Source organism: Heptranchias perlo, chromosome 16, assembly GCF_035084215.1.
Source record: "Heptranchias perlo isolate sHepPer1 chromosome 16, sHepPer1.hap1, whole genome shotgun sequence".
Classification (NCBI taxonomy): domain Eukaryota; kingdom Metazoa; phylum Chordata; class Chondrichthyes; order Hexanchiformes; family Hexanchidae; genus Heptranchias; species Heptranchias perlo.
In genome coordinates, this window is record NC_090340.1 from 51,839,654 (window position 1) to 51,864,984 (window position 25,331).

Consider the following 25,331-nt stretch of genomic DNA (forward strand, 5'->3'; position numbering starts at 1 on the left):
ATGATTGCGCTTACACTTAAAAATATGTATGTTCTATTCAATTGCCTTCTGCCAAAATGTTACTGGTTGTTTAGGATTAATTTGCATGGGAGGCTCCACAAAAACCAAGAAGGTATACACCTTTTTATATTGTGTAAACAGTAGCATAGATAAGCAGATTGCATGAAAACAGGGATGTTGGGTATCTAGATACATTCAAGGCCTTATCAGTGTCATATGCTCACATTATGAGAAAGACGGTATCAGGAGCGCTGGTACAGAACTACTGCCAGGCTTCCAGAACTTCCACGTCCAACCTTAACATGTAGGGTTTTTTTGGGGAGGGGGGGCTGGAGGGCGCACAGGGGAGTCTTCTGCGGTTGGTTAGGAGTGGACAGGCAGAGCGTTTGTCATTCCTTCCATAATTATTTGAAGCTGTAACAGCTGGCCTATTACTTTGTTGTCAGTTCATAATAATGAAGCTTTGTGAACCCATGATGGACATGGATATGCCTGATTACACTGAAACACTGGATTCATCCTATACCATGCTCGAGTTTGACAGCTTGAGGGTACTGCCACCAAATAACGGTGAGTTTTGATGGGTAAGTGAATTTGCTTGTTTAACGGGAGAGTTCTGATGTGTTTAAGATGGCATTTTAACTGGAATAATAATTTAGTTATAACAATTTTTCTGCTTTTAAACAAACACAAAATATTAGGAAAACTGTACTATGTTTAAATCAATCACAATTTTCAAGTTCCAAATGGAAAGACAGCAACAAAATGAAATCTGATTTATGAAACACTGAGAATATCAATTTTACAACTCAACCTTAATAAGTAAATTTAAAATTCACAATTCTGTCTCTCAATTTACATAGAGCATATGGGAAACTTTTGGTTGTGTTCATTAAAAAAAAAGTAACTAACATAAGCCGTTAACAAACCTTTAGATATCATCGAGTTGTCATAAGGTTTGCACTTATGTCAGTCTATTGATTATGAGATAACAGAAAACTGCACAGTAAAAAAGATTGTATTAGTACACGCATATATCGAAAACATGTTTCATTTCTGCATTTGCTTTTCATGTAAAACAAGGGAAACATAAAAAAAACTAAAGCAATTTGAATAAAGTATTAAATTTATAGGAATTTGCAACCTGGCTTTAAAGGCTAATGGTATCTAGGTCACTAGAAGACTATTTGATTTGTAGTTAAAGTTTAACCAGATCGTAGCTACAGTACCTGTGTTGAAACCAGATTGTTAGATGTGTCATTTCATACTCTAATATTGTACCATAACTATGAATAACTGGAAGACTGTCAAAATAGTAAAGGAACATTTGTTACTCAACTCTTTCTCCTTTATAATCTTTTCATGATAAAAATTATTTGCTGAAACTAAGCAAATTATCAATAAACAAGGGGTTGTGTTTTATTTTAAAATTAAATTACAAACATTTGCAGGAAACCGATTTAAATGGCTTATGTATTTTTGTGTCAGTTGGTGCTAAATTTTACTCTAAAATTACCTTTGATCTGCTACATGTTTTAAATGGAACAAATAAACATGATAGGTTCTTTGAATCCATTTCCTCTTCCTGGTGAGAACTATGATGTTTTCAAAGCTCAACTCTGTAACTGTGGCCCCAATCATCAGCAATATCATAAAAGAACATAACCCCTGTGTAAAGTGCACCATAAAATCTGTGCAAATAAATTGCTTAATTCTTTATATGACTTTTTGCTCCAGTCTGGTCCCGTTTACAGGATATTTATGGAAAAGTTAGTGATTTAAAAAAAAAAGTATTGTTTTACATTCGAGAGAAAAAGAATTAACTGGAATAAATTGACAATACAAAATGGCATTATACAATGAGCGGGCCCCAATCACCAGCGAGATACATTGGATTGCTAACAATGCTTGCCTGGTCACAAATGCGCAATGTTGGAGGAACGATGTTTCCACCTGTCTGCTGGCCTGAGGCCCGAGTGAAATTCGGCTTCGGGCCTCATTTATATTTTGCCAGCGAGCTCGGTCCCAGTCGTGAAGGGTGGGAAATCAGCCACCTCCCACTCTGATCCAGCCAGGAGGTTGAGTCTGGGGGGCGGAGGTGGAAGAGGTGATCCCGGGTGGGCCTCAAACACGCCAACAGGAGTTTTTTTGTGGGCCTGGGAGGTGCACGCCTGCCTCTTGTAGGCCCACAAAAATAAAGACTTAAAACTTCCTGGGCCATTTTTAGAGCGGCCTCCAACAGTCCCTTCAAGGATCACTGCTTAGGCTGCTCAATGCCTGGTACAACTAGGCAGAGCATGCTTGACAATTAATCAAATGAGAGAATAGGTGCATCTCATGGCCCCAAATAATTTTGCTGTTTGTGGCAAGTTTCTGTCTTAAAGTGAGCCTACTGGCAGTTTGAGGTAGGTTTTGGAGCAGGACCCATTTTTGCTGGATTTCTGCCGTATAATGGCTGTGCTGTAGTTTCCAATTCAATCTGGGGCCTTATCTGTGTGCACTTACCAATGCTGCTGCAAGGCTCATTAGCATTTATTAAAATTTGCAGCAATGGTGCCAGAGTCCCCAAATCCTGTGACTCTCCATTTCAATGACCAAGGGTAACATGAAATGAAATAAATGAGGTGTACCTGTTGCCAGTACCAGCGAAAGTGCTTTTCTTTGAAGCCCAGGAAGATAAGAACAGGAGTAGGCCATTTAGTCCCCACAGCCTGTTCTGCATTCAATGAGTTCATGGCTGATGTGTGACCTAACTCCATAAACTCGCCTTAACCAAAGACATTAAGGGATATGGGGCTAACAAAAATCTATCAATCTCAGATTTAAAATTAACAATTGAGTTAGCATCAACTGCTGTTTGCGGAAGAGTGTTCCAAACTTCTACCACCTTTTGCATGTAGAAGTGTTTCCTAACTTCACTCCTGAAAGTCCTGGCTCTAATTTTTAGAACCCGAGAGATTACTGGAGTTTTCGAAGAACTTTCATCTGGATTGAGCTGGCCTCAGACCACCAGGACATTTTTCCCACCCCGCACTGTAAAACGTTCTAAGTAACTGGTATGGGATTCCCAATGGGCACTCCCTTGTATTTTATTTTAATGGAGGATGAGGAGAGCATTTGAGGACCCATGGACTGCCTTCTCTTCGGTCTCCACATGTGACTTGCCATTTCAATGACCAAGGGTAACATGGAATGAAATAAATGAGGTATACCTGTTGCCAGTACCAGTGGAAGTGCTTTTCTTTGAAGCCTAGGAAGATAAGGAGTAGGCCATAGGAAAGTGGCACATCACCACACACTCCCTACACCTTCCTGCTCCTTTGTTCTCTGTGAATCATCTGGTGCCACATCCTCATTGACGATATCTAATTTCCCAGATGAAAGTATCTGAACTGGTGAGTGGGAGTGAGAAAACAGGTGAGGTGGGGTGATATGGAGGAAGTTGGGGCAGAGGAGCAAGGGCAGGATCTTGAATCCTGGGACTCCTGCTTGGCCTTGTCCTCATTGTCATCTTCATAGTAGACTAGAAAGAATTTGATTCCCTCCTGCTCCTCCTCAACATCATTATCTTCTTCCTCTTCATCATCCTCTGTCTTCCATTGTTTTAATGGATTTGCAAAAGGAAGGTAGAAGCCACGAACGGCTATGGATAACTCTCATTGGATTAAGGAGTCAGAGAAGGGTATGGAACCTTCTCCTATTTGTTGCTTCACATGGATGCCTTGGTGAATGTGTAGATTTGCACCTACTAAACTGTTGCCTGCACAGTCCCATGATCTTACCATCTCCCATGGCTAGAACAGAGTGCCTTCCCTTGCAGTTCCATGCCTGTCCTCATAGGAGGTCATCTCTCTGATCTCCAGAATGCCCCCACCAGTCTCCTGCTTTTCACCACTTTCTCCAGTAACAAGATCGAGGGAATTAGATGAGGGCTAGCGGTTGAGGGATGTCTTCAAGATGGCATCAGATAGCTGATGTAATATATGTGCTGGTATTACCCTGTTAAAGTGGAGGAAGAAGTTGTAAAGTTCAGTATGCAAATAATTGCTGTTGACACATGGGGAGATGGTGACACATACTTTAAGATCCAGAATTAGTGACTCTCTTAACCACAGGGCAATGCGAAGGGCTACTTGCGCAACTATAAATTTTAGAGAGTGAACAATGTGTTGGTGCTCATGGTGCCCAGGGAAGAAAAAGAATGGACAGTGACCAGTCTCTTAGCTTGCTGCTCTCATCAGTCCATTGAATTTTTTCCAGCATCAGTCTGCCAGTCTGGGGGTGAGGGAGATGGCATTCAGAGCCACTGCCATCTCCTTCCACATGGCATGTGAGATATTTTTCTGGGGTATCCACCCATGGGCACCCAACAGTCTTTCACTGCCTTACTGCATTTCATCCAGGAGTGTGTGAAGGTTGGTCTCATTGAAATTATGGGCTCTTTCTTTCTGCCTCCTTTTAATGCCGTGCTCCCTTCTTTGGGCACCTCTGCCAGGACCTCCACTTGAAGACCTGCTGTAATTGTGTCACAAAAATCACACATGAGCCCTCCATTACAGATACCTCACAGTCGACTCACAGTGTTAATCACTTTGCTACTGACCTGCTGTTTACCAGCTTGCTGCTGCAATCTGCAGCCATCCTTGGCTTTTTAAAAGCTGCACTCCTAATCCAAGCCACACAGAACAATACTCCCATATTACAGGGGATTTGCATTACCAAAATGCAAATGAATATTTAAATGAGCTGACCCCACAATTTACAGCAGGGTCAGTGCTAGAGAAGATTGGTAGGCAGAAGTCCCACCTACAGGCTGCAACAGCAGTGTAAACGGCCCAGTGGATTTTCAGGGCTTATGTGTTTTCAACAACAACAACTTGCATTTATATAGTGCTTTTAATGTAGCAATACTTCCCATTGCGCTTCACAGAAGCGTTTTCAAACAAAATTTGACACCAAGCCACATATGGAGATATTAGGACAGGTGATCAAAAGCTTGGTCAAAGAGGTGGGTTTTAAGGAGTGTCTTAAAGAAGGAGAGAGGTGTAGAGAGGTTTAGGGAGGGAATTCCAGAGCTTCGGGCCTAGGAAGTTGAAGGCACGGCTGTCAATGGTGGAGCAATTAAAATTGTGGATGCGCAAGAGGCCAGAATTGGAGGAGCGCAGAGATCTCGAAGGGTTGTCGAGCAGGAGGAGGTTACAGAGGTGGGGAGGGGCGAGGGATTTGAAAACATGAGAAAAGGATGAGAATTTTAAAATTGAGGTGGACCAGGACTGGGAACCAATGTAGGTCAGCGAGCCCAGGGATGATGGCCGAACCATCACAGGCTTCTACTTGCCTGGCCATAGCTTGCCAATATAAAATGGGCGTAATGGTAACCCTGGGACCTCTCCTACTCAAGTAGACCTCTTAAGGAGAGATTATTGTTCCACAGTCATTTAGTTTTTTATGATTGTAATTCATTTTGCTGGATTTTGCTCCAATTATGAGTCCTTTTTGCTGCATTTTTACATTCTTTTTGGCATTTTCCTGCTAACACTTTCCTCCATTAATCTTGGTTACTGCTGCCATTTAACTCGCACCATACAAAGTAATAAAGATGCAAATTCCCAATATGCTGCATGATTTACATGAGAAAGCTGAGTTCACTGGGGACGAGGAAATGTAGGTGCAACGAAGCATTTTGTGTGCACCCATCACTACCCTGAGACCAATGCTTGTAGAAACCTGCCCCTCACCTACCTGGACATGTAAAGGAGACCAGCCTCCACTTCACGTGAGAAGCTTTCACAGAGTTATACCACACACTGAAGGATGACTTACAGAAAACATTGAAAGTATGGCTGGCTCTTCCGTAGAAGTGAAGATTTCCAATGGCATGAAGCTTTCATGCTACAGGATCCTCCCACGAGAGGGAACTTCTGCCAAATCAGACAATCTGCAGTGCACGCCTATATCAAGCAAATGGCAAATGCTATGTTTGTAAGTGTCAACAGCTTCATCACTTTTCATGTGGAAAGGAGGTTTCAGAGTGGCAAGGTTCTCTTGAGGTCAGGTACCCATTGTGATCATCAGGGCTCCTTATACCACCTCCATGGCCAACATGAGCACAAGGGGTTTGCACTCCATGTTTAAGTGGTATCCTACAATAGAAACATCATTATGCATGTCAGTAACCCTTATCCAGGAAGCAGCTATGACGTTTTCATTATGTGACGATCCATTTTTCCTGCATTATTAGAAGGAGAAACACTGGAGGGATATTTCTTTGGAATCTTCTGCATCTATATAAGGGGCTCGCCCGTCACAATAAAAATATCAGTGAGGGGAGTTTCCTCTTTTCCGGCTCATTCAGGACCTGGCATAGTACTGGAGGCTGATACGCCCAGTGAGATGAGGTGTGCCCGCTTTCAGATGGATTCAAGTGGGCCCCACTGGAGGGATCTAGGTCGTGCCAATTGCGTTCACCCACGAAGAATGCATCATTTTTTTTTGATTCCTTGATTGGCCCTTTACACAGGGAGCAGAAAGGGACATGGTTGGGTCCTGGGCAACATTATCCACCTGCAAATGGTGGTCAGGTGCCAGATTTTCCAATTCCATGGGGCAGACAGGCACTGGAGATGGCACCCACCTGCCACGTGCAAATGAGTTGCCCTCCCACTTACCCTGCTAATCCACCGGGGTCAGTGCTGGAGGCCACCGATGGGTGTGATCTAAGTCGTAAACTCCAGAATCATGGCCAGTATTTACCTTCTTCCCAGTATACAAAATCACAAGCATCATTTGCCAGCAATAACAACCAATGCTAATGTTTGATTACAAATAGTCATTCAGGAACCACTAATTCAATTATCACCACAACAAAGCTTCCCCCTGGCTGACTTCCATATGAAACAAGCTGCCATTGCTCAAGTGCACAACTTGTGGTAAATTTTCTGAGGCCCCATACCAACGGTGGGCCCTCGTATGCACAAAACAACAGCGGGCAACCCTCGCCACCACCCCCACCCCCCAACCCCACTCTCGATCGCCTCCCCCCTCTCCCGAACTTAGTCTTGGGCCTCAGCGCAGGCTGAAATTCTTAAGGCCCTGACAAGCAAGCTGCTTCGGGGCACCTGATTGGCATCCCACAGCTTGCCTGATTTATTCTGACGAGGGCTGAAGACGAATCCTCGGGCCTTTCTGTTCCGCCGCCCTGTCACTGGAATCGTACAAGGTTTGGGGCACTAAGGGATTTAGGCCCCAAAGGAATTCTTCCCAGCTACAAATGTCTATGGCCAATCATTAATTCACATATATACACTGCCTATCTAAAGTTTCACAGAAAAATTATAATATATTTCATGATTTGACACAGGGCAAAAATATTGTTTTAATCACACCTCACCGGTGTAAAATTTGGTGTTAAAGTGAGTACTGTATTTATAAATGTGGCTGTATTGTATGTCAGAAAGCAGATATGTGCTTAATGTTTCACTCTTGTATCCTACTCCTCTCTCCATCAAGTTCAGATGGAGTTCAAGGCACATGTGCGCTAAAAAGTAAGCATTTTATTAAGGTAAACACAAAGACGTGGCAATTTGATCAACCAAATACTTCACTTTCAGACGCAGTACATCATGTGCTGCTCTGCAAGCATGCCACTTTATTACATCAGTCACATATTGCTTAATAGGGTATCAGCACACACACTAAGGCCTGTAGCTAAGTTTAAGGCATGCACTATCACATTTAATCACTTATTATCTCATTATGGCTGCACAGAACAGAAAGGGGAGTTCTGAAGAGACGGAGAGGCAGGAGTAAAAGGCAGGAATGAGGGTGTTCATAAGGCTAGTTAATTGCCTGCCAGGGGTGGATCTGAACATTTTTGGGGAAAATAACCTTCTCTTTTGTGCAACCAGGACAGGGAGAGGCTTCCTAGGTCCAGCTCTGTTTCTAAAGAACTTATTGTAGACAGAAATTAGAACTCAATGATCCATCAAATCCCCTCTTCTCTCCCTAACTCCATGCAGACAGCAATTAGGACCATCAATTCTTCTCTTGTCCTCCTACACAATGCGCACAGCCTGTCTCTGCTTCTCTCTACAGTTTGTATATTGTACTATCCAGTTCTTATGAGTGAGGCTAACATGGTGAATGGAGCTTCACCCATACTTGTGAAATTGGGCATGGGACCCTCATCTAAATGAGGCTCAAGGCCAGCTCCCATCCCTCTCAAAATTGCACCTCACAAAATTGGGCGCACTGAGAATTGGACGTGCAACCTCAAGTGTCTGATTTCTGGACTTACATCAACTGTCGGTAGGGCCTCACAAAATCCGAGCATATATTTTAACACTATTTATTTCCCTTTCCTAATCTCATTACCTATCATTTGCCCATATAAAATGTCACTCAAGAACCCACCTTCCCAAACTATCTGAATCCCTTTTTTTAAAAATCATTTTTTTCTCTTTTCTATTGTTCGAACCCCCAAGTTTGGTATCATCTACAAGCATAGATGGACTTGTTTCTGTCCCCAGTTGTGAATCATTTAAAATCACTGTAAACAGCACAGACTCTCATGGTGCCCCACTGGTGATCCCTTGCCGATGTATAATTAGCATTTATATTACAGCTGCACCCATCTGAGATGTTATAAAATGAATATCAAATCTTTCATCACCCACATAACTTATCTTTGCATCAAATCTTATCAGATCCTCTGCGACAGTAGACCATACAACTTACTCTATGATTTGTAAAGGTTTAGCATAACTTCCTTGTTTTTGTATTCAATGCCCCTATTTACAAAGCCCAGTATCACATAGACTTTCTTAATCACCTTATCAACTTACCCTGCCACCTTCAAAAATTTGTGAATATGCACCCCCAGGATCCTCTGCTCTTGTACCCTCCTCAAAATAATACCATTTAGATTATACTGCCATGTTGTTCTCCCCAAAATGCATCGCTTCATAGTTACCTGCATTAATTTGCATCTGCCATCTGTCTGCCCATTTCATCAGTCTATCTAAGTCCTGCTGAAGTCTGCTACTATCCTCCTCACTATTTATTACATTGCCAAGTTTTGTATCATTCGCAAACTTTGAAATTGTACTCCCTATACCCAAGTCCAAATCATTTATATGTTGTATCCAATTCTGGGCACCACACTTTAGGAAGGATGTTAAGGCCTTAGAGAGGGTGCAGAAGAGATTTACTAGAATGGTACCAGGGATGAGGGATTTCAGTTATGTGGAGAGGCTGGAGAAGCTGTTGTTCTACTTGGATCAGAGAAAGTTAAGGGGACATTTGATAGAGGTGTTCAAAATCATGAATGATTTTGGTAGAGTGAATAAGGAGAAACTGTTTTCAATGGCAGAAGAGTCGTTAACCAAAGGACACAGATTAAAGGTGATTGGCAAAAGAATCAGAGGTGACATGAGGAAACATTATTTTACACAAAAAGAGTTGTTATGATGTGAAATGCACTGCCTGAAAAGGGTGGTGGAAACAGATTCAATAATAACTCAAAAGAGAATTGGATAAATACTTGAAGGGAAAAAATTGACAGGGGTATGGGGAAAGGGCAGGGGAGGGTAGTAGGACTAATTGGATAGCTCTACCAAAGAGGCACAATGGGCTGAATGGCTTCTTTCTGTGCTATATCATTCTATAGTGATCAGGAACCTTAGCTGTATTCCTTGTTCCCCAGTCTACTGCCGATCTGACTGAGATCAGCTAACTCGGGACAGACTGGCGATCAAACTGGAGACGTTAATGGTGGGTAGGGCTGAGTTTCACATTAGGCGTGTAATTACCAATTGAGCCATCCAGCTTTTAAATTAAATTTTAGAAGACTTGCCTGAGGCCAACTTTCCAAAGGCAGTTTTTTTTTTGGTGCCAAATTTTGACTGCTGCTGATGGGATTTGCGAATGGGCGCACTCAGAGTGCTTCCACAGGCCACCGCCCCTGGCACTGGATCCCACCAGTCCCCCTCCACTGACTTTAGAATGCTGGATGTTAGAGCCTAACAGGCAGCCCTTGCGCCCAGTGTTGAATCAGAGCAAGTGGTGGAAAACGGTGTGTTTCTCTCACAAATTTAATTTGCACATGGGAGTTCACCCATTAGAAATGAGGGGGGAGGCAGTGGTGGGGGGAGCACATCCCTCAGCAAGTTTCCTTAAACATCCACCAAAAAGATTGGCAGGTGGAAAAACTAGCCCATTGCTCGAGAGTTTAGATAAACACAATTATTTGAAACTAATCCAGATGAATAACTGAACTATTTTAAAACAAAGTTTTGATCCAGAATAATTCACAACCAGTGAAATTAGCTCTCAGTATTTCCTAAAGAGACTTGCTGTTTGTGATTAAATATGGAATATTATGTGCCTCATTTGTCATTATCATTAATTAGATTATTGGAAACATTAAGTTGTTTTGATAAAAAGAATGACATATCGGAAACCCAATTATTTTTAGACACAGAAAGAGATCATTCTTATTCACACAAAAGAAAAACAAATGACTCATTTGAAATAAGCAAGACAGTTCTGGCTGCATAAAAAGGTTATTTTTATGGGTCAAAAACATAGCGATTTTACAGCAATTAGTACTTTTCTAGAACTGCTCTGATAGCTCAGTGGATAAATGTATTACATGGTTTAGAACTGAGCCAGACACAATGAGAAAGTCTCAGAATTGATCCTTATTCTGTGGTAAGTTTGTGGATCTTGGTTGGGCCTGCAGTAGGAGATCGATAATTAGCCAGAATTCTTAGCCAAGGCAAGAGAAGAATTGGCTAGTATTCCTCTTCTTGATTGCTAGGCATTGATCTCTGATAAAAGCACAAAAAGGTGAAGGTCAGGTGAAGATCAGCCTCAGCTACGATGGTATCCACATTGAACAGCCCTGCCATCATTCACTATCTAAACTCACACTCATGTAGGAAGGCCACTTGGGTGAGGTACTATTGGATATAATGGGGAAAAATTTGTGGGAATGGTCCTTGGCTCCAGATCGATTGTGGCATTAACAGGAAGATCATTTGGCACTTAGCAGATGCATATCCCAAGCCCCAGCCCTCTGCTCTCCTCCAAGCCTAGGCCCTGTGTCCCTGCCCCTTCAGTTTCTTTCTCACCCATGTGTGGCTTGGCACTGTTGATAAAACCAGTTATGCAGAATTTACAGGCACTTGTAACGTGTCACATTCCCTGGGGAGAAAGCTCTAAAGACCTCCTCCAAAAGTAAGAAAACACTCCAGATGGAAAATTCTGTGACAAGTCAAAATCATATTTTCATTTTTCTCTGCTCTAAGCCTCGGGATGCCAGTTCTGAGACATTTGGCTCCAAATAAATACATACCTCACTGAATATTAATGGGCCAAATCACTTCCTGTTCACTTCCATTATCTGGAACTACTCATCCAAGCAAAACAATTAATGATGATGTTCTGATCCAAGCATAAAGTGTTTCCCAATGATTAATTTTTCAGTGTTGAACTTTCTATAGTGAAATCTACTATCAATCTAAAATGAGGGAATCAAGATATTTTGTTAATCTAATCACTATGGTGCAAGGTGCATGTTTCTGTTTAGTGGTGTCTGCTGTTTTTTTTTGCTGAAGTTGAATTGATCATTGAATGATTATATGGGCTATTATAGAAAATTGCTTAATTTTATTTGCAATGTATAGAACTGCTGATCCAAATATAACATCTGTTGGCAAACTAGTTAAATGTTTATCAGGATTCAGATGAACTACTCATGCAGGTGCCTGCATGTCCACTTAATCTCTTAGAAATCCAATGTGGAGCAAAATGAACAGCATATGTGTCTTTGCAGTATCTTAAGTTAACATGGATCAAACAGAGCTTTCATGATCTGTTGAAATAAAAGCAGAAAATTCACTGCAATTCTTTGGCAAGTAATAAAGTATGAAAAAAGAGCAGCAAGTTTATTTTTGTTTAGAAACAAACTACCATGGATTTAGAGAAAAATAATGTGTGGTAGCACTATGGTTACTGAATCAGAAGGTTGTGGGTTCAAGCTCAAGACTGAAACACATGACCTAGGTTGATACTTCAGTAAAGTAGTGAAGCACTACTACACTGTCAGAGGTGCCATCTTTTGGATGAGATGTTAAACTGAGGCCAACATTTATTCCTCAATCAACATCACTAAAACAGGTTATCTGGTCATTATTTCATTGCTGTGTGCAAATTGGCAGCCATGTTTCCCTACATTGCAACAGTTACATAAGAACATAATAGGAGCAGGAGTAGGCCATACAGCCCCTCAAGCCTGCTCCGCCTTCTAATAAGATCATAGCTGATCTTTTACCTCAACTCCACTTTCCTGCCCTATCCTCATATCACTTAGCGTCCAAAAATCTAGCGCTCTCAGTCTTGAATATACTCAATGACTGAGCATCCACAGCCCTCAGGGGTCGAGAATTCCAAAGATTCACAACCTTCTGAGTGAAGAAATTTTTCCTCATCTCAGTCCTAAATGTCCGGCCCCTTATCTTGAGACTATGACCCCTAATTCTAGAATCTACAGTCAGGGGAAACAGTTTCTCAGCAGCTACCCTGTCAAGTCCTCTAAGAATTTTATACATTTCAATGAGATCGCCTCTCATTCTTATAAACTCCAGAGAATATAAGCCCATTCTACTCAATCTCTCCTCATAGAACAATGCTGTCATCCCAGGAATCAATCTAGTGAACCTTTGTTGCACCGCCTCTAAAGCAAGTATATCCTTCCATAGGTAAGGAGACCAAAGCTGTACACAGTACTCCAGGTGTGGTCTCACCAGAGCCCTATATAGTTGCAGCAAGACCTCCTTACTCTTATGGTCCAACCCCCTTGTAATAAAGGCTAACATACCATTTGCCTTCCCAATTGCTTGCTGTACCTGCATGTTAACCTTCTGTGATTCGGGTACAAGGACACCCAAATCCCTCTGCATACCAACATTTCTTAGTCTCTCACCTTTTAAAAAATATTCTGCTTTTCTAGTCTTCCTACCAAAGTGGATAATTACACCAGAAAAGTACTTAATTAGCCGTGAAGCACTTTGGGCTGTCCTGAGCATGTGAAAGGTGCTCATATAGCAGTTTTTTTTAAATGAATGACCAGTTAATCTGCTTTTGATTGAGGAAAGAACTTTGGCCAGAATCTCTCTGTTCTTAAAATTGTGTCATGAGGTCTTTAATATCCACCTGAACCACAGGAGCAGGTAGACAATGTCTGATCTGAAGGACGACACCTCCAACAATGCTACACTGATGAGCTAGACCAGTTTGATATGTTATAGGTCTGGTGTGGGGCTTGAACCCATAACCTTCTGACTTGAGAATGTTACCACCTGAGCCAAACTCCAAATGTGATATGAATAGTAATTTTTGTGTTTTGGGGTCTGAGTTACATTTGATAAAACCAGGAGCGGATATCGAGAATTTGGTTGTGAAGGTCAGCAGGTGCTGCAGGATGCTCTGCCCAATACTATCCGTATGGTGGAATCATACGAAGCCACACGAATAGGGCCTAAGCATCAAGTAACATACTTTTGATTAGTTCTTAAATTCAGCTGGGGATTTCCCCCCCCCCCCGATTTTGCAATACTTGTAGAAATTTTCTGCGGTTTGGAAAATACTTTAAGTTTTTCCACACTTCATTACCATGAAATAATATTTAGTTCCGGATGTGAACATAGCTACTTTTGGCAGTGCCGATTAAGTGCAAAGATGTTCACATTAAAGTGTCATCTGCAATTATTTAGGGCTATGTGTTATCAATAAAATCTGACTTAATATAAGTTATGCAAAAAATTTAACAACAGTGTCATTTTCATAGCAGTTCTTTAGACCCAAGCCTATTAAATTAAAAGATTAACATTTTATCACAGCCCCAAACATATGTAAGAAATTAAATTTGTGTGCTCTGAGTGCTTTATACAAAAATATTATTTGGATATGCATAACATGTACATCAAAAACACACAGTACGAACTAATGGAGCCTCTGCAATATTATAATTTTCCTCTACAGCAGATTTACACTGTTTACCAGCACTTAATGAAGTATGTTTTTATATCGAAGCATATTTAGGTGCTGAGAGACTGCCGCGATGCATTGGTGCTTAGCTTCTCTATGTCATGGAAGGGTAAGGCTCGGGTTTGCATCTTGCACTCTCAGTCTCACCCATGTCATCATGTGGTCTGTTGTAGAGGCCAGGAATTGCCTGATAGTGAGAAGGGGAAATTGGCAGGAGACTGTCACCCTGGTCCCATTCTCACAAACTTCCTTGTAATTGCCCCAAGAATAACATTAATAGAGTCCTGGAACCTGATTGGTTACCCAGCTTCTCAGCAGGGAAGGCATGCATGGTGATTGTTATTCAAAGAAAGGAAAAGGTTGAAAATATGAGAACACATTTAACTGAATACAAGATCACCATAACTACAGATCAGGAAAGCCATTCAGCCCATCTTAATTCATCTGTTCAGAGAGATCCTAACATCTCCCCATTGTAACATCCAATTGCTTCTTAAATGATTCCAGGCTTTCTGCCTACACTACTCCATTTTGAAGTTTATTCCACATGTTGAACACTTTTTGTGTGAAGAAGAATTTCCTCATATCAGACCTAAAATGATCTTTTACTAGTTTGAACCCATGTCCCCTAGTTCTACTCTCACAATCTAATTTGAAGCAATATTCCAGGTTAACTTTTTCCACACACTTAACGAGTATATATACCTCTATCAGATCACTCCGCAGATGCCTCCTTTCCAAGCTGAAATGCCCCAGTCTATCCTCATAACTCAGACCCCTGACACTGAGGATCATTCTTGTGGCTCTTCTTTGCACAGTCTCCAATGCCTGACTGACTCTCTTGTTTCTTGGCAACCAGAACAGGATGCAGTATTAAGGGTACGGTCTGACCAGAACACTGTACAGTTTGATCATTACCTCCCCTGACTTATATTCTACTGTCATGGCTATTTCATTCATCCAATAGCTTTGTTAATTGCTGTTCTGCATTGGTTGGACATATTTAACATCAAGTCTACTAAGACACCTAGGTCTCTTTCAACTTCATTGAAGGTTATGCTGATAGGGTTACATGAAGAGGGGTGGGAGGAGGCTCATGTGGAGCATAAGCTGTTGGGCTGAATGGGCTGTTTCTGAGCTGTACATTCCATGTAATTCTATGTAATTCTTAGCTATTTCAACACCAATCATAGAGTACTCGCGTCGCCTATGAAAACTGGATCTTTACGTATCTATATTGGGATTACCATTTCCACATTACTTTGGAGTTTTTAAACTAACTAAAGCCAACCTTTTAAAGGAATGTGCAATTTGCCCACTGCAGTAAATTGGTTCTAGCTCATCTATGTGCAGAGTTATAAATGAATTTCCCTTTTACTTCCAGTAATGCTAGAAAATAATTACAAGTGCATAGGACTTCTGATTTTCAAGTTTTATTTTTTTTTTCCAGAATGTTGATCAGAAGACTTGGTCAAAATCAGCTGCAAGCAAATGTGTGCCTTTGTCAAAAATAAAACAAAAATGTTTTAATTCAGAAAACTTGAAGTTTTATTAGCAAAATAACTTTGAGAGAACAAGTGTAAGACTAAGTAAATAATAGACTTCCATCTGTTTTCACAAGGTATAGTGCTACAAGGAGTTGGTGAGTGCCATTCACCTCATCCTCGACACCTCCTCCCCATGGCACTTTGCTCAGCTATCCAAACGTGACACAGGTCCCTGGAATTCTGCATCAATGCTGCCTGTCGGTGCGGAGAGAATGAAGGGCTCCCTGTGCCCAACAAGGATATCAGCTGTGTGCTTTAACCAGAACTGCAGTGTGCTAACTTTTATTTCTTTGGGTTTCCACGTGTTTAACCCTAATTTTCAAATTTATCTTTCTGGAGGGCAATTACTGAGTTCAATCAGGTTTTACCAAAAAAATCAAGACGACTTACAAATACACTGCCTGAATATGCCCATAATTATTCAATATAATTGAAGTTATGTAAGTTATGCAAACCTCCCTTTCATGCCAAATATTGATTTAAATAATTGGTTGCTAAACCTCTTAAAAAGGTTTATAGTTTCCAATCTTAGAACACTGTCAAAACATGTTAGACACAAGTGGCACAACCCTTGAAAATAAATTTCTACCAGCCATATAATAATTTTTGGCATATAGCCCAGGATAAATAAGCCAGGTATCACTTAGCACACAAAGTACTTTTCTCACAACTAGTTTCCTGACCAAGTGTATCTTATTAAGGAGTTTCTGAAATTAGGAGTATGATAAAAACTAATGAAAAAGAGTAGAAATAGGACTGAAAATTAAGCAAAAGGAACAGAAATGAGAAGAGACATTTTATTGTAAGAAAATAAAAGAGAAATGAGGAAGACTTGTACAAATGTAACAAAACAAGTGTGAAAGGATTAAGTGATTAACTTAATTGTTAGGGTTATTCATGTGAGAATGTATTAGCGAGGCTAACAGCACAGCTCTCAGTACATGAATAGAGTCTTTACAAATACATAAGATGTCCAATGCAGATAGTCGAAAATGCTCAGGCAGAAAAATCACTACAGCAAGCTAGCTTTAAGAGAAGCTTCAAAGTAAGCCCGTCTCCACTGTGGCTCAGAGATAGCACTCTCGCCTCTGAATCAGAAGGTTGTGGGTTGCAGTCCCACTCTAGAGACTTGAGCACGCAATGTCAGCTGTCACTACAGTGCAGTACTGAGGGAGTGCTGCACTGTCGGAGGTGCTGTCTTTCGGATGAGATGTTAAACCAAGTCCCTGTCTGCGCTGTCAGGTGGATGTAAAAGATTCCATGGCTTTATTTTGAAGAAGAGCAGGGGAGTTTTCCCTGGTGTCCTGGCCAATATTTATGCCTCAACCAACATCATTAAACAGATTATCTGGTCATTATCTCATTGCTGTTTGTAGGACCTTGCTGTTTGTGGGACCTTGCTGTGCGCAAATTGGCTGCCGCGTTTCCTACTTTACAACAGTGACTACACTTCAAAAGTAGTTAATTGGCTGTAAAGCGCTTTGAGATGACCTGAGGCTGTAAAAGGTGCTATATAAATGCAAGTTCTTTCTTCTTTACTTGCAAATAGATACAGCCATTTTATATGACAAGCAGCTCGTTATGAGTGGGGCTTTTCCTGAAGTCAAAAAATCAAGTGTGAGACCTTATTACTGGTCATTAACGCAAGTGCTAGTAGTGGGCGAGGTTCCTCATTCCCTGGCATGCACTCAGAAAACTCAGTCTGTGTTAACTTTTCTGGATTGATGCAGAATATTAAAATGCAGCTGCAGCAGATTGTGTGTTCCAGGCATAAACATGGAGGTCTGTCTTAACTGTTAGTTACTTTTGTAATACTGCTCTAGACTAATCTTCTAGAGGATCAGAAGTCTGGTGAGATCTCCCCAATATTGGAGCAGGCCTCCACGTTGTATCGGTAAACTGAACGTTTTAGCTTTGAAAATCTAATGTCTGTACTGCATTTATTTTTTTGTTTCTTAGAAACCATTACATCAGAAGCTAGTAATATCAATGTGTTGTTGAGCAATGGTGTCGCTGCTGTGTGCTCAATCTGTGGTGATCGTGCAACAGGGAAACACTACGGTGCTTCTAGCTGTGATGGATGCAAAGGTTTCTTCAGGAGAAGTGTTCGGAAAAATCATGTCTACTCGTGCAGGTAGGCTTCGCATTCGACTTTGATTAATTTCAGCTATGTTTAAGACGAACGATGCTTAAGCTCTACAGTCCAGAGAGACGGTTAAGCAGACACTTATTGAGGTATGTAAAGCATTATCTTGCATGGATAAGCTGAATCCAGGATACTATTTCAATGTGAATGAACCCAGAATATTACTTCACAATCAATAAGGCCAGAGGGTATAAATTTAAATTAACTTAAGACAGATCTTAGAAAAAAGAAGTACCTACTGAAAGGTTGATAAATATTTGGAGCAGTCTATCAGATAAGGTCGTGCAGTCAAAGATATTGGTGGAGTTCTAAATGCAAATGGCTGCTAGACTGAGTGAGTTGGAGTACTGGATGGATGCCATGCTGGGTGAGTTGGAGTACTGGATGGATGCTAGGCTGGGTGAGTTGGAGTACTGGATGGATGCTAGGCTGGGTGAGTTGGAGTACTGGATGGATGCTAGGCTGGGTGAGTTGGAGTACTGGATGGATGCCATGCTGGGTGAGTTGGAGTACTGGATGGATGCTAGGCTGGGTGAGTTGGAGTACTGGATGGAAGCTAGGCTGGGTGAGTTGGAGTACTGGATGGATGCTAGGCTGGGTGAGTTGGAGTACTGGATGGATGCTAGGCTGGGTGAGTTGGAGTACTGGATGGATGCTAGGCTGGGTGAGTTGGAGTACTGGATGGATGCTCGGCTGGGTGAGTTGGAGTACTGGATGGATGCTCGGCTGGGTGAGTTGGAGTACTGGATGGATGCTAGGCTGGGTGAGTTGGAGTACTGGATGGAAGCTAGGCTGGGTGAGTTGGAGTACTGGATGGATGCTCGGCTGGGTGAGTTGGAGTACTGGATGGATGCTAGGCTGGGTGAGTTGGAGTACTGGATGGAAGCTAGGCTGGGTGAGTTGGAGTACTGGATGGATGCTAGGCTGGGTGAGTTGGAGTACTGGATGGATGCCATGCTGGGTGAGTTGGAGTACTGGATTGATGCCATGCTGGGTGAGTTGGAGTACTGGATGGATGCCATGCTGGGTGAGTTGGAGTACTGGATGGATGCTCGGCTGGGTGAGTTGGAGTACTGGATGGATGCCATGCTGGGTGAGTTGGAGTACTGGATGGATGCCATGCTGGGTGAGTTGGAATATTGGATGGATGCTCGGCTGGGTGAGTTGGAGTACTGGATGGATGCCATGCTGGGTGAGTTGGAGTACTGGATGGATGCTAGGCTGGGTGAGTTGGAGTACTGGATGGATGCCATGCTGGGTGAGTTGGAGTACTGGATGGATGCTAGGCTGGGTGAGTTGGAATATTGGATGGATGCTAGGCTGGGTGAGTTGGAGTACTGGATGGATGCTAGGCTGGGTGAGTTGGAATATTGGATGGATGCTAGGCTGGGTGAGTTGGAGTACTGGATGGATGCTAGGCTGGGTGAGTTGGAATATTGGATGGATGCTAGGCTGGGTGAGTTGGAGTACTGAGCATTTATTTCCCATCCCTTGTTGCCCTAAATTCTTTGTAGAGGTTTGATATAACTGAACGGCTTGCTAGGCCACTGCAGAGGGCAGTTAAGAGTCAACCACATTGCTGTCAGACTGGTGTCATATATAGCCCAGATTGGGTAAGGACGGGAGGTTTCCTTCCCTAAAGGACATTAGTAAACCAGTTGGATTTTAACAACAATCTGACAGCTTCATGGTCACTTTTATTGATACCAGTATTTATTTCCAGGTTTTTAAAAAAAAACTGAATTCAAATTCTGAAACTGCCAAGGTGAGATTTGAACTCATGTTCTCTGGATTACCACTGCAGGCAGCAAGAACCATACAGCAGAATCTCTTAATTGAGACCTTTAGCTAAGCGCCACATTCACTCATTTCATTCACAGCTTTCTCCACATAAGCACAATGCAATGGCCCAACACACCTTCAGCAACCATACCCTTTACACAAACTATGGTTGCCAGTTCTTTCCTTCTTAAAGGTGTGTTTGACTGTTTATTTCATAGGTATGGTAGTGTAGTGGTTATGTTCTTGGACTAATAATCCATAAGCCTGGGTTAATAATCCAGAGTTCAAATCCCATCAAACAGAGCTAATGATGTGCATTATGGTAGTGTGCTGGATTGCCTACGAGTGGGGGAATGAGCAAGTTAATGAAGGAAGAATAACAGGAAAAGTTTAGCATTAGCTCTGAGATTTGGGGAGGACTTTCAGCTTCACCCTGGCCTATTACCTCTCTTATCAGTTCCCAGGATGTTGAGTTCAAATTGACTCATTACAAATGTTTTGCCAAGGCACGGTTTTATGGATTATAACTCTCAGAAGGACAGCTAATAAAATATATTAATAAGATTGCAAACAGTTGAAAATGGCCTCTGAGTTCAGGTTTGCTTCCCTCATTTCAGTTTATCAATTCCTAATCAACCATACACTTAAGTTTGAATCCAATAACTTGCCAGAGTGATTTATGGGTTTGATACTGGGGAACCGACAAATATTAAAGCATATAACCAAAAGCCAAACATTTTAAGTTGTTCAAAGATTAACTGTAGCATGAGGCCTGTTGCATTCATTCAGGATTCAGAATTGGAGCCATTTTAACATTGATTCAATGGTACCTTTCACAATCTCTAAACATCCCAAAGCCCTTTACAGCCAATTATCTTTGAAGTGTAGTCACTGTTGTTTTGCAGACAAATGTGACAGCCAGTAACAAGCAGCAATTTCCAACAAACAAGGAGTAGGATAACTGATCGACTAATCTGTTTTAGGTTGTGTTGATTGCAGTGTGAATTTTGGCTAGGACATTTGGAGAACTCCCTGATCTTTGCCATGGGATCTTTACATCCACCTCAACAGGAGCCTTGATTTAATCTCTTATCTGAAAGATGGCACCTCCAACAATGCAGCACTCTCTCAGTACTGCCTAATTTATGCACTCCAGTCCTTGAATGGGGCTTGACCCCACAATCTTCTGATTCAAAGGTGAGAGCCCTGCCATTGAGCCAAGTTGACACATTAACCTCCAAATTTTAATTTGTTTGTCCTGCTCTTTTATTTTCCTAGTTTCCTCTTCTTTCCTGATGGTTTTAATACATGCTGGACTATGGTAGCTCTCTGATACCTTGCCCAAGAGGCCATTCTTCAGGTGTGAACCTGTACATTAAGGGTTGGGAGGCTCTTCGATCATTGGGGGACATCACAAGCCTGATTATGTCCTCACCTAATATCCATATATGTACTTTCCAGTAGGAGTCATTGCATAGTGATCAGGAACAGGAATCTGGGGTAACCTTTCTCTCCTTGGCCCAGTGGTGTTGGAACCAATTCTAGTATCCCTGGCACCACTCCAATTGAGATCAGCTAACTCAGCACAAACTAGGAATTGAACCTGGGACTTCCTGGTCTCTATGGCTTAGTACCATACCAGGCTGTACATTTACACAGTAAGCCATTGGGGAGCTATTGTTCCACTCTCTATGTTGATGCTTATTAGTTCTGATTAGTTCAAAAAGAATTGGATGTTCCCATTAGCTCCCTGTCATTATTGCTACAGTGAATAGAGAAGGTAGGAGCCTCCATTGTTTAATCAAGCTGACTAACCTCCATTCTAACCTGCTTTACTCCTTAACATCCAGTATTACTCAAAAAGTGCCACGTTGTACTTCAATAACTTCATAATCTGATCATGTGATAATAAAATCGCTGTGATTCATACAAATGAAGTTACCATTGCTACAGACCCTAGGATTATCAGTTAAAGGTGTCATTAACAGTTATCGCACTAGTTTATTCCTGTGCAGTGATGTATTCAGGTTATAAAATTATTCGATAATGGTTTGAGGAACATCCTTTCTACATAGAAAGGGGCCTTTGTTGCCTGCTGAAGTCTGCATCCAGCAATGAAGACTCGATTAGACTCACAAAAAAAGTATATGCAATGATGTAATTAGCACAGTGATATCATCGTGCCATCAACTGTATGTGTAACGACAATCTGTTTTAAACTTCAAGACAATTTTTAAAAAGACAGTGTAAAAGATCACACTGCAACAGATGGAAGGTTGTAATTTTGTGAGGCGACCCCAAGTGCACAGTCACATCAGACAGGCTGAGATATTGCCCTACCTCCACCCTGGAGTGCAGGCTGGAGATAGGACCATATCACTATAGGACTGATTCTGCAACTCGTGTTCCCATCTAGTGAGGCTCCATGGGAGGTACAGAACTTCACAAAATTATTCCTATAACACCTAATACATAAGCTTCTTTTCTTAAAAAATGAATTTTGTGCTCATCAAGATTAGGAACATTAGTTCTGGACGCTCCTGACTCTTGCTCCTCCAAATTTAGGAGTGCAATAAGAACTCAAAAAGGAATTCCCATCCTGACAATCTGGTTGCAGCAAGTGAAATAGCAGCTGGATGCAAGACAAAAAAAAACAGCAACACAATTTAGTGCATCAATAAAAATGCAGCTAAAGCAAAAATAAATAAATATATATATATATATCTTTACAACCGATAATAAAATGTGATACCCACCTTTAAGAAACCAACTTCTACAGGCCAGGCCATCAACATACTGCTATGCCTGTTTCATATGGATGAGTAGCCTTAGAGGCGAGGAGATGGTGAGAGAGCCATTGAATCCAGTGTTGGACCCAATTGAATAATTTTTGAATGTTTAATGGGGTAAATTTTCATTTTAAATGGATGAAATGTTGTGGGAGATGTCCTCCTGAATTGCACTCCTCGGGGTAGACTTTGACTTTGTGCGATAGCATAAAACGGGTGACAGCGAATAGGCAGCCCGTTTTACCTCTCTCCCGATTTTTATTTCCATTTCCATCGGGTTATCACTTGTCTGTGTTATTTTTACACAGTCATTAACCGGTTTAAAATGTCACAGACAGGAATTTAACGGGTTAATCGTGCATTAAAGATACCACACAGAGGGAACGAAATGCTGACGGATCTTTTAAGTCTGCCCTCTCAGGTGGATGGAAAAGATCCCATGGCACTATTCGAAGAAAAGCAGGGATGTTCACCTGATGTCCTGGCCAACATTTATCCCTCAACCAACACCACTAAAAACAGTGTTATATAGATGCAAGTTCGTTCGTTCAAAACCGTTTTGTGTTTACCCTACCCTTCAGTGAGTATCTAACACTCCTTATTTTCTTGTCGCAATATGATCACCATGCAGGGTCTCCCAGTGGGCCATTCAATCTGCTGCATCGCTGAGTCTCTATCTGTTACTCTTAATATATTTTTGTCAAAATTACTCTAAAATACAACCCATCATGGGCATGAGGTGGCCCAGTGATGTCCTCATATACACTGTATTTACAAATGGACACGGCTGGCCTGAAGGTCTTTCCTGCAAGAAATTATATTCTGCATTTTCATTCTTTGAGCTTTACTTAATGGTTATTTCTCAAAGTGCGTACAGCACATTGTTTGTCTGAGATGACATTTCAAAATTTCTGCTACGTTTTGGAAAATGAAGTAGACAACAATTATGAGGCCATTTTGACAAATAAAATAATCAATGTTATCTTTCCTGTCCAAAGGTTTAGCAGGCAGTGTGTGGTCGACAAAGACAAAAGGAACCAGTGTAGGTACTGCAGACTCAAGAAGTGCTTCAGAGCTGGGATGAGAAAAGAAGGTAAGGACATTCATCTGATCTGCTGTGCTCTCCGGTCAGATCTGCATAAAGTTGAGACTTTCGCACCCCCTCCCCCCACCGTATGTAGGATCAGACACCATACAGATAAATTATTACCACCACTGGCATTCGTAAAAGATTAATGTCATGACAATTCCTTTTCTTTTAATATTATTTTTAGTGAAAAGGTTCTATTAATTCTGCACCCGGCACATAAAATCTCACATCTGGTCAGTCCTTACATATATTACAGATGTCATTGTTAATCTTTTTTTAATTGAAAAGACTCAATAAAATCTCACTGGGAACCACAAACCTGACAATTACAGCTTAACTGCTGCTTCATTGCCCATTGTTGTCAAAGCTTAGTTACAAAACTATGATAACATGCCTGTACTCATCTATTAACCTGCTTGGGCAAATAAATGTTGTGCAGAACAAAGTGTCTAATGAACAAATTCTGTGCTGAGAAGAAATGTAGCATATAGCAGGGATCTTGCTAAATATATAAAACAGGTAAATTGGGTGAATTCAAGCACATCTTCTCGCAATCTCTCCCTCTTTCGAAAACACACACACAGTCCTATAAAGATTAACTTAAACTTGCTATATTTTATGGCATCTACATTGGCATATTTTTCATGTCAATGTAGCTGTAATTACGTATAATGGGCCAGAATCGCTCCCGAAATAACGGAGGAGCTCAACAGCGCTCTCAGTTTTTAGTGGTGAATTGAAGGAGCAAGTTCCCACATTTGCACATGCCCAGTAAAACGCAGATACTGTGAACTCGCTCCTAGTGGTTCGCCGGTGATATGACAGCTTTGAATTAAAAGGGACATCGCACGCTGCAATCAGGGAAATCATTGAAAAAGCACCAAATTGCTTATCTGCACAGCTGGAAAGTAACTAATTACACCACCAAACAGGTACGCTTAAAAATACCAGGTCTAAACTAAGTTTTAAAAACATGGTAAGTCTTAATGACTGCCAAATAACTAAAAATTAACTTTTTAAAAATGTGGAGTCTCACTACTCCTTATTATAATAGTATTTGTTCATTAAAAAAAAGTTTTAATTTTTTTTTACTTTTCTCTTCTGTCTCTTTAATTTAATTAAATTATATCTTTGGCTTTTTATTAAAAAAAATAATTTTTTATTTACAATGACATCCAGAATACTAACTTTAAATGAATGAAGTCTGCTTGCCTGCTTGAGCAATGCAGCCTGAATCTATGGGCGGGACTTCTCTCCCTGACAGATTTTGTGGGCGTGTCTTCTCCTCACAGACGTTTCCAGCTGCGCGGCAACTCACGCTGCTCAGAGGCTGGGTTCATAGCGCACAATTTATTTAAAGTTCAAATTCAAGCAATTGGACGCCACAGAGCCCGCAGTAAGTATTTTCGTTAATAAATTCGCAGGAGCTGCGGTGAGAGTTGCCTCGTCACTCCGCGTGATTTCTAGCCCATTGTCTTGTAAATGCTCCACATCAGCAAGCTTTTGTTGTGATTAGCCAACAACTAAACACCTTAGTGCCACAGGTTATGTACAGTAACATCTACCCACCTATTGGAAGTTCCACTACTGAGGCTGATCATTTAGTCAATTCCATCCCGTTGGCTCACATCATACAGCCCCAGTGACATTGCTGCCATTTAATTCTCACCTAGACATACATATGAGACTTTGGATGGATTATATCTAATAGCAGTCTGATATGGGCCTTTGTACAGAGCTTTGACACACGGATGGCAGATTTTTCAAAGTCAGGCTAACATCATCTGTGCTCATTAACATAGTTAATGAGAAAATTAATGTGGTTTCAGTCCAAATTAATGGAACAAATTGGATCATGAATATTCTGATTAAGCCTGTGAGGTGACTGATCCCTACAATTTGGGACTGAGGCTGCCACTGAAAGCCTA

The 25,331-nt window shown here is 41.3% G+C and overlaps 1 protein-coding gene across 1 annotated transcript in view; it reads left to right on the top strand.

The window, feature by feature from the left end:
- The first annotated feature begins 455 nt into the window (after positions 1–455).
- Positions 456–25,331, top strand: part of LOC137333359 (hepatocyte nuclear factor 4-beta-like) — a 49,226-nt gene continuing 24,350 nt past the window's right edge. Inside the window, exons 1-3 of the mRNA XM_067997509.1 lie at positions 456–570; positions 17,556–17,730; positions 23,312–23,406. Coding sequence (XP_067853610.1) covers positions 456–570; positions 17,556–17,730; positions 23,312–23,406 — 385 coding nt within the window. The remainder of the gene's footprint in view (positions 571–17,555; positions 17,731–23,311; positions 23,407–25,331) is intronic.